At 56.3% G+C, this 10,400-nt stretch overlaps 1 protein-coding gene across 1 annotated transcript; it reads left to right on the top strand.

Annotated features, from left to right (window-relative positions):
- Positions 1–363: 363 nt before the first annotated feature.
- On the top strand, positions 364–1,829 carry LOC107314253. The gene is made up of 3 exons (XM_015863325.2): positions 364–473; positions 578–646; positions 755–1,829. The coding sequence occupies exons 1-3, from the start codon at positions 380–382 to the stop codon at positions 1,255–1,257; spliced, it is 666 nt and encodes a 221-aa protein (XP_015718811.1). The 5' UTR covers positions 364–379; the 3' UTR covers positions 1,258–1,829.
- Positions 1,830–10,400: the final 8,571 nt, after the last annotated feature.

The raw sequence follows: 10,400 nt of genomic DNA on the forward strand, positions 1-10,400 counted from the left end.
CCTTGCAAGACGCCGTGCTGCTCATGGAGGACCAGGGGCACCCAGCGCCCACCCATGGCTGCCCCCATCCTGACACGGCTCCGCTCACCTGCAGCGCTGCCACGCCGCAATCAGGCCGTGAGTTCAGGGGCTGCAGAGCGGGCGGCTGGCTGTCCGCACCGGCTGGCTGTGGGAAAGCTGCCGGCATTGCCCCACTGGGGATCTTCTGGCTTTTCCAGCAGGGACAACAAGCGCAGGCACCCCGCAGGACATGGCAGACATCGATGATCTGCTGGCATGGATCAACCACGGTGAGTTTGGGGGCAGCAGAGCTGGCCAGGCTTGGTGGCACCCAGTGCTCCCAGCTGTGGGAGAGCTGCCAGCATTGCCCCACTGGGCAATGGATTTTCTTCCTTCCCCAGAAGTCACATCCGAGACGGCCATCCTGGACGACAGCGCAGACTTTGACCAGCTGCTGACGTGGATCAGCCAGGGTGAGTTTGGGGGCAGCAGAGCTGCTGGGGGGGTGTCTGCACCGAGTGGCTGAGTGGGAAAGCTGGCACTGCCCCACTGGGGATTTTCTTCCTTCCTTTTCCAGAAGAGACACCCAGCAGCAACAGACGTGAGGACGACATGGAAATGGACAGTTTCCTCACCTGGATTCTTGGTGAGTTTGTGGCTTACAGAGGTGATTGACGGGTGGCTGTCTGCACCCAGCAGGTGTGGGAAGGCTGCCATCATCCTTCTGCTCTGGGGGATGCTCTTGCTTTTTCAGAAGCGACGAGTGCTCTGGAGGTCCCCCAGCACAACCAGGGCCTGCCTGCAGTCACAAGAGAGGGGACCAAAGAGAATGAGAACGCGCAAGAGGAAAATCATGCTGACAAGCTGCTGGCAGAACTGGACAGCTGCAAAAGGGAAGGGCTGATGCAGTGCATCGCTGCCATGGGGCCAGATGTCTCCAGCAGCCTGGGCTCTTCTTCCAACACAGAGCACCCTGACTCCCCGGGGGCCAGCAGGGAGCTCAGCAAAGAGCCCGATCCTGAATCAGGGCTCCTCGCAAACCCGCTCTGGCGGCAGCCAGCATCGCCTGAGCTGCCTGAGCCGACCCCCCTGGCTGCCCCCGCACCTCCGTCGCCCCGCACCGCACATCTGATGGAAGAGGCACGGCGGAGGCAGCCCCGGGTGCATCTCACCCACCTGGAACTGCCCACCCCCCTGGCTGCCCCCACACCTCCATTGCCCTGCACTGCACGTCTGATGGAGGAGGCACAGTGCTGAGTGCTGCTCAGCCGCCTGGCACTGCCACCCAGGTGCATCTCCTGCCAGCTGGCAGACAAGCACCACGGGGACAGCAGCCAAACGGCCTAGTGCCCAGCACCCACCTGCACCACCACAAGAGGCAAAAGCAGCGGGCACAAGCAGCACACTGGCAGTGTCCCCGCCACAACCAGGAAGCCACCGCGCTGCCAGCATGTTCCAGGCCACAAACACCGGCGCCAGGCGGAGCTGCCTGTGTCAGCACGGCGGCCAGCAGGAGGACTCGGTGCCCATCACACCCCAACAGCGGCTCCAGCAGGAGCGGACCAGGAAACCGGCCCACTTGGTGGAGCAGGAGACGTGGCCGTAACCGACCAAGGCGCTTCCCTGTAGCCCTGGGCTCCTGGCCGGCCCCCACCACACCCAGAGAGCAGCGGCAGTGTTCCAGGGGCACCAGCACCAGCCCCAGCCCTACCCCTCCCAAACTGGGCTGTCCACAAACGGCATCTTGGACTGGGGCACTGCGGGGCTCTGAAGCTGATGGACCGACAAAGCGTTGCACTGTCAAAGCTCCGGGCTGGGAAATGCTGGGTGGGGGGTGGGAAATGGTTGGGGGGGGAAGGGGTGGGAATTCTTGGGGTGGCCAATATTAGGGTGGAGGATGGCTGGCGGGTGGGAATTGGGGGTGGGGAATTGTTGGGGTGGGGGAGTGGTTAAAGAGTGGGAGTGGTTAAAGGGACTCTGTAACTGCTGGCACTGGGGATGTGGGGAGGGGGAGGGAACTTGGTGGGGTGGCAATTCTGGGGGAGAAATTGTACTCTGATAATGTTACACTCTGAAATTCAGTGTTGCAATTTGGAGGAAGGAATTATTGGGGTGGGAATCTGGAGGGCCGTTGTAATACCAGAAGAATTTTACAGAGCAGCAGCCATGCATCAAGAGAAGGGCTTCACAGAGCAGCAGCTGTGGAGGGAGAAACAGCATGAGAACCAAGGACACCTCTAGGAAAAGAATGAGTAGCTCGCGGCTTTCAAGGGGGGTCTTTGACCAGGGGTTGTTATTGCGGTAGCTTTCCTCCAATTGGTGTCTGTGGTTTTTAAACGCCCTCGTCTGTCTGCTATAAAAGCATGGCTTTTCGGGCAGTCGATGGACGCAGCCATATTTAACAATATTGGTGTGTGGCTGTTTGCCTGCTGACTTTTTGCCTTCAGGTTCGCCAACTACTGTCTCAGGAACCAGAGTTATTAGGCATTATCCAAGTTATTATGTGCTTTCTTTTTGTTATAATAGATTGGATGTGAATCCAATGGGGTCTGATGTTACCAATGGTGCTGGAATCTGCAGGAATAATCATTGAATGTATTAGTAATGCTCGGTTATGATGCTATTAGCCTATTTTAATTTAAAGCCTTTTCTTAATTTGAAAAGACAAAACCTGGAAAAGGAATCCCAGGCAAAGGGATGACCCTGTATCACAGAATGGCTTACCTCTCTTACATCAAAATAAGAGGGAATTTTAAAATATCACCATGCATCACTTGAGACAAAGGCGCACGCTAACAGAACTCAATGGGATAGTTGATTTCATTTTCCAAGCAGGTGTTCCACTTGGGCTCTGTATCACGCACACTGGCCATGCGGATATGGAGTACAATGAAGAAACTTTCAGACCTGAATGCAGGAGAGAATCTGTGATGGGTGAGAGAGGAAAGGTGCACTTTGAAGCAGGGAAGGCCCTGCTGGCACCGCCTGTCGCAGCCACCACCAACACGTTTGCTGTTTATCCTGCTCCACAGCTGCTGCTCTGTCAAGTCCTTCTCTTGATCCATGGCTGCTGCCATTCTTCTTGGGATTACAACAGGGGGCTGGGAGGTTTTTTTGCAGAGGGAGGGAACTATTGGTGGGGAGGGAGCGGGGGGGGCGAGAAGTTGATTGGGGGTGGGAGTTTGAGGGGGTGGGATCAGAAAGGATTGTTAGGGTGGGAAATGGTTGGGAATACTGTCATTTCTTGACTGTTTGCTATGTTCAATTATTAAATTCCTTGCATTCACTTTGCTACACCTCTGCTTGCAGCCGCTAGTTCAGTTACAAAGCCCACCAGGCCCCCAGGCCCACCTTCAGGGCAATGTGGGCAGCAGAAAGGGCAGTGTCCCAGATCTGCCACCACCATTGGACCCATCCCTCCCCTCCAGGACCCCCTCCCCTCCTCAGTCAGTTCTGCGTGGGAATGGAGGGATGAGAAGGGGGGATGGGAATTCTGTTAGAGCTGAGTGGCTCAGCCTGTAGTGGAGGAGGCTCACTGCCATCCCAGACACAGCCATCAGTCCCCAGGTGCAGAGAGGACTGAGCCAGGCTGCACACTGCAGTACCCAGCAGCAGTATCAGAGTCTGAAGCCTGCCTAGTCGTGTGGCTGCGCTGCAGGCTGAGCTATGGAGAAAGCCCCATTTCGAGACTGTTTCAGTTCCTGAATCCCCCTCCGTCTTGCTCTGCTCCATCCCCAGCCGCAGGCCGGCGTCCCCAACATGTTGCTGTGGTTGCAGAGCTGGACTTGGCCCTTGACCTGTGCCCCTGCCCCCATGATCCACCTTGCCTTCTCATCCCTCTATATCCAGCGCATGCCCCATCTATCTCAACTCCATGTCCCACCCATGTCCTCTCTACGTCCTCTCCCTACTCTTCTCCATATCCACCCAACAGCTGCCGAAGCACTGCGGGGAAGGAAGTGGGAGCTGCCATTCATCCCTATAGAGAAAGTGCCAATGCAGAAGCAGGAACGCCCAGCACAGATCCACCTGGAGCAGCAAAACTCTGTCCCGAGACAGAAATGCTTCCTTGGCAGCTCCTGCCTGTGCTGCACTGCTGCACCCAGACATGGGCCCTGCTCTCCCTTCTCAAGCCGGGGGCTGGGAGCTGCGTCCTTCCCAGGCAGCTCCGCACATTGCGCCAGCTCTCAGAGGTGAGACAGTTGTGCTTCCTGAGCAGCTCAGGGACGTTGTGGACAGAAGCAGCCGAGTCCAAAGTTCCTGGTGTGAAGTGCTCCGAACATCGGGCTCTCTGGGCGAGCTCCCGGCTGACAGCACTGCTCCCCTCTGCCCTCGCCCGGGCCTGCTGGGAGCTGCAGGGCCTGCTGGGAGCTGCAGGGCCCCGCAGGAACTACCACTCCCAGGATGCTGTGCGGCAGCACCGGGCGCCGCCATGACAGTGCTGTGTGCAGTGCTGTGCAGGGCTGGGCCTGTGGGCTCAGGGCACCGGTGCTCCTTCCCTGAGCCTGCCAGGAGGTAAGGCACCGTGAGGGTGGTTTGGGGGAGCGGTCTGCAATGTGCGGAGCAGTTGCTGGCTGGGAAGGACGCAGCTCCCAGCCCCCGGCTGAGAAGGGAAGAAGCAAGGGCCCAGTTCTGGGTGCAGCAGTGCAGCACAGGCAGAGCTGCCAAAGGAAGCATTTTCTGTCTTGGGAACAGAGTTTTGCTGCTTCCAGGTGGATCTGTGCTGGGCGCGTTCCTGCCTTCTGTGTTGGCACTTTCTCTATAGGGATGAAGGCAGCTTCCACTTCCCTTCCCCGCAGTCTTCGGCAGCTGTTGGGTGGATATGGATGAAGAGTAGGGAGAGAGTAGAGAGGACATGGTGGGACCATGGATGAGATGATGGCGGCTATGCAGCTGGATATAGAGGGTGAGAAGCGCAAGGTGGATCATGGGGGCAGGGGCACCAGGTCAAGGGCCAAGTCCAGCTCTGCAAACCACAAGCAACATGTTGGGACGATCGCCGGCTCTGAGGCTTGGGGATGGAGCAAGAGCAAGAACTGGAGGGGGAATTCAGGAACCGAAAACAGTCTCTCGAAGTGGGCTTTCTCCATAAGCCAGCCTGCAGCGCAGCCACACGAACTAGGTCAGGCTTCAGACTCTGAATACTGCTGCTGGTACTGACAGTGTGCAGCCCTGGCCTCAGTCCTCTCTGCACCTGGGGGACTGATGGCTGTGTCGTGGGATGGCAGTGACCTCCTCCACTACAGGCTGAGCAACTCAGCGCTAACAGAATCCATCCCCCCTTCTCATCCCTCCATTCCCAGCGCAGAACTGACTGAGGAGGGGAAGGGCGAGGGATGGGTCATAGGTGGTGGCAGAAGTCTGGGTACAACTGCCTTTCTGCTGCCCAAATTGCCCTGAAGGTGGGCCCAGGGAGGTGGGCTTTGTAACTGAATGAACAGCTGCAGGCAGAGGTATAGCAAAGTGAATGTAAGACATTTAATAATTGAACATACCAAACAGTAAATAAATGACAGTATTCCACCATTTCCCCCCACTAACAATTCTTTCTGCTCCACCCTAAAAACTCCGCACCCCAATCATTTCCTCGCCCGCTCCCTCCCGCCAATAGTTCCTTCCTCTGCAAAAAAACTCCACCAGTCCCCTGTTGTAATACAAGGAATGGCAGCAGCCAGATCAAGAGAAGGACTTGGACAGAGCAGCAGCTGTGGAGCCATGAAAAACAGCAAAACTGTGTTTGGTGGTGGATGCGACAGGCAAGTGCCATGCAGGGCGTCCTTGCTTCAAAGTGCACCTTTCCTCTTCACCCACCACAGATTCTCTCCTGCATTAGGGGTTCTGAAGTATTTCTTCTAGTTGTACTCCATATCCGCATTTGCAGTGTGTGATACAGAGCCCAAGTGGAACACCTGCTTGGAAAATGAAAATCAACTACCATTGAGTTCTGTTTAGCGTGCGCTTTGTCTAAGGATGCATGGTGATATTTTAAATTCCCTCTTATATTTGATGTAAGAGAGGTAACCATTATGCTGATAGCAGGGTCATCTCTTTGCTGGGATTCCTTTCCAGGTTTTGTCTTTTCAAATTAAGAAAGGCTTTAAATTAAACATAGGCTAATAGCATCATAACCAAGCATTACTAAACAACATTCAATGATTATTCTGTAGATTCCAGCACCATCGGCTAACATCAGATCTATTTGATTCACACTCCATATCTATTAACAAAATAAGAAGCACATAATAACTTTGGATAATGGCCCTAATAATCTGGTTCCTGAGACAGTAGTTGGCGAATCCTGAAGGCAAAAAAGTCAGCAGGGCAAACAGCCCACACACCAATATTGTTAAAATATGGCTGCGTCCATCGACCTGGCCCGAAAGCCATGCTTTTATAGACAGACAGATGAGGGCATTTAAAATACACACACAGATGGAGGAAAAGCTACCGCAATAAAACCCTAAGACTCCCTTCAAGCCGCAAGCTACTCATTCTTTTCCTAGGGGTTGTCTTGGTTCTCATGGTCTGTTTACCTGCTCCACAGCTGCTGCTCTGTGAAGTCTTCTCTTGATGCCATGGCTGCCTGCTTCTGGTAAAAATTCTTCTGGTATAACAACGGCCCTCCAGATTCCTACTCCTATAATTCCTTCCTCCAAATTCTGACACTTTCAGAGTGTAACATTATCAAAGCACAATTTCTCCCCCAGAATTGCCAACCGCCACGAATTTCCTCCCCTTCCCCACATCCCAGTGCCAAAGCAGTTACAGAAGTCCCTTTAACCACTCCCACCTTTACCACTCCTAGGTGCATCCCCAACAATTCACCTCCAAAGTAACATGAAATTCCCACCCGCCCAGCCATCCTCCACCCTAATATTGGCCATCCAAGAATTCCCCCCTTTCCCCCAAACATTTCCCACCCCCACAGCCATTCTCAGGCCTGGAGCTTTAACAGTGCAACGCTTTGTCGGTCCATCAGCTTCAGAGCCCGCAGTGCCCAGTCCAAGATGCCGGTTTGTGAAGCCCAGTTGGGAAATTGGGTAGGGCTGGGCTGGTGGCTGGTGCCCTGGAAACTGCTGCTGCTCTCTGGTTGTTGTGGGGGCCGGCCAGGAGCAGGGCTACAGGGAACCGCCTTGGTCGGTTATGGCCACCTCTCCTGCTACATCAAGCGGCCGGTTTTCTTGTCTGCTCCCGCTGGAGCAGCTGTTTGGGGCTGTGATGGGCCCCGAGTCCTCCTGCTTGGCCGCCGTGCTGACACAGGCAGCTCTGCCTAGCGCGGTTGTTTGTGACTGGAACATGCTGGCAAGCGCGGTGGCTTCCTGGTTGGTGCAGGGACACTGCAGTGTGCTGCCCTTGTGCCCGCTGCTTTTGCCTCTTGTGGTGGTTGAGTGGGTGCTGGGCACAGGCCGTTTGCTTGTTTCCCGTGGTGCTTGTCTGAACAGCTGGCAGGAGATGCAACCTGGGTGGCAGCCAGGCGGCCTTGAGCAGCACTCAGCACTGTGCTCCTCCATCAGACGTGGCAAGTGCAGGGCAATGGAGGTGTTGGGGGGCAGCCGGGGGGTGGGCAGTTCCAGGTGGGGTGAGATGCACCGGGGCTGCCTCCGCCGTGCCTCTTCCATCAGACATGCAGTGCAGGGTGACGGAGGTGTGGGGGCAGCCAGGGGGTCGGCTCAGGCAGCTCAGGGGATGCTGGCTGCCGCCAGAGCGGGTTTGTGAGGAGTCCTGATTCAGGATCTGGCTCTTTGCTGAGCTCCCTGCTGGGCCCCTGAGTGAATCAGGGGCTCTGTGGTTGGAAGAAGAGCCAGGCCGTGCTGGAGAATCTGGCGCCCATGGCAGCGATGCACTGCCATCAGCCCTCCTTTTGCAAGCTGTCCAGTTCTGCAGCAGCTTGTCAGCATGATTTTTTCCTCAGCGCGTTCTCAGTGTCTTTCGTTCCCCCTCTCTTGTGACTGCAGGCAGGTCCTGGTTCTGCTGGGGGACCTCCTGAAGACTCGCCACTTCTGAAAAGCCAAGAACATCCCCGAGACAGAAGGATGAATGGCCATTCCTTCCCACACCTGCTGGGTGCAGACACGCCACCCGTCAATCACCTCTGTAAACCACAAACTCACCAACAATCCAGGTGAGCAAATGGTCCATTTCCACCTTGTCCTCAAGTATGTTGCTGCTGGGTGTCTCTTCTGGAAAAGGAAGAAAATCCCCAGTGGGGCAGTGCCAGCTTTCCCCACTCAGCCACTCGGTGCAGACCCGCCCCCAGCAGCTCTGCTGCCCCCAAACTCACCGTTGCTGATCCATATCAGCAGATGGGCAAAGTCTGCGGTGACGTACAGGATGCCCGTCTCAGATGTGACTTCTGAGAAGAAGAAAGATCCATTGCCGCATGGGGCAATGCAAGCTCTCCCACAGCACTGGGGCTGCAACAAAGTCCTCTGCCAGCTCTGCTGCCCTCAAACTAACGCGTTGTTGAATCCATGCCAGCAAGCTCCATTGATGTCTGCCATGTCCTGCAAGGGTGCTGCGCTTGTTTGTCCATGCGGAAAAGCCAGAAGATCCCCAGTGGGGCAATGCCCAGCTTCCCACAGCCAGTCGGTGCGAACAGCCCAGCCACTCTGCTCTGGCAAGCCCCTGACCTCTACCTCCCGATTGCGCATGGCGAGTGCTGGCAGTGAGTGAGCTGTGTCGGGATGGGGGCAGACGTCGGTGGGTGCTGGGTGCCGCCTGGTCCTCCATGACAGCAACGGCGTCTTTGAAAAGGGCTCCATTGTGTGCCTTCCCAGCTGGCGGCAGGGTGCAGGGCACAGGGAGCACTGCTGGCTGCAGCTGCTGCAGTGCCGGTGCTGCAAAAGAAGTGGCCGGGGGCTGGTGGCGGCCGGACTGCAGCAAGCAGGTTGCCTGCGGGGGCTTTTGACATGGGGCTGGCCCCAGGCCACAGCCCCATCGGCTGCTGGGGTCAACAACGTCCCTGCCAGCAGGATGTCCCCAGCAGTGAGCAGGGGCAGCGGGGGAAGCCATCCGTGGGTGCAGCCCCCCAAGGCAAGCAAGCTTGCAGCACCGTAGTGCAGCCCCGCAGTTGGGGCAACCCCCACGTGGCAGCTTGGGCCCACGGTTTGAGAGCAGCCGCAGGTGGGAGCTGTGCGCCTGTCCCCCGACACCTGCTACCCCAGTGTTACGTTTTGCAATTTGGTTTGGTGTTGGTAATTCCACATCAGAACACCATGCATAGTAATGGGAGTAAAGGGGACCAAGTTTTTTTCTGTGGACTGCCTTAATTGGGCATGTGGGGATGGGGCACCGGAAGGAAGTGAGGAAGGGACGGGGTTGCTGGCCTGGCTCCTGCGAGGAGGACCAATGCGGTTCGGAGCTTCCTGCCTTCCACAAAGCTCCATCGGTGAGATTTGGGGACATTTGGTATTCTCTTTGGTTGAAAACTCTCTTTGTTGTTGTTTTAAAGTGTTTATTAAGGTTATTAAACTGCCGTTCCGTTCTCAGATCACCTTTTTTTCTCCTTCATTTTTTGTTAGAACTAATCCGCCAAATCTCCCTTCCCTTCCCCTCTCCTCAACCACGTGGCTGGGCCGTGCCGCGCCGTGCCGTACAGTGCGCAAGAAGAAAGGGGGGGGACTTTTGTTCCTGCTCCCCCGGGTTTGTTCCACTTCCCCGGACTGAGCCTCTAGAGAGACTCCGTGACACCCAGGCCAGACAGATGCCTGAGCGCCAGGTGGGTTGGCACTCGGACAGGGAGGGTTGGGGTGGGTACCGGCATCGGTCGCCATGTGGGCTCGCATCTAGACAGGGTCCGGTGGCGGCACCAAGTGGCTTCTGAGTGAAAGTGGCGTCAGCCGTCAGCAGCATCGTCAGCGCTGCCCGAGGGATTCTCTCTGTGGGGAAAGGCCAGAATGGGGCCAACTGGGCTGCCGATCTGGCTGCTGTGCTTGAGATTCTGGCTCACAAGGGTGGCATCTGGGGCTTCAGCTGGGCTGGGAGCTGGGCCAGCTGAAAGCATTGAGCAGGGGGAACCTGCTGCCTACCTGCCATGAAGCTTGGAGAGTGGCAGTTAGGGGAGCCCTCCCCCAATCAGGGGCTCTTGTGACCGTTGGGTTCAGCCCCCTTTCCAGGCTTGCCATGCTTTCATACTGTCAGACCCAAACATCCTTCCCAATCCCATCTCTACCCTGATAGCGTGTAGTTTTCTCTGGCTTCCCAAATGTAATCTTGGTGAGGGCATAGAACGACAGCACTGTCTTTGCTCGCTTCTTCCCTGCTTCGCTGCTTCCCTTTCCTGCTCTTCTCCTCATCCACGCATCCACCCTTCAGCTCTTCTCCCTGACTCTTCTCTCCGCTTCAGCTCTTCTGCTGTTGTTCTTTCCTTGTATGCTCCCGCTCCCTCTCGTGCATGTGTT

Source organism: Coturnix japonica, chromosome 5 (genome assembly GCF_001577835.2).
Source record: "Coturnix japonica isolate 7356 chromosome 5, Coturnix japonica 2.1, whole genome shotgun sequence".
In the NCBI taxonomy this organism is placed as follows: Eukaryota; Metazoa; Chordata; class Aves; order Galliformes; family Phasianidae; genus Coturnix; species Coturnix japonica.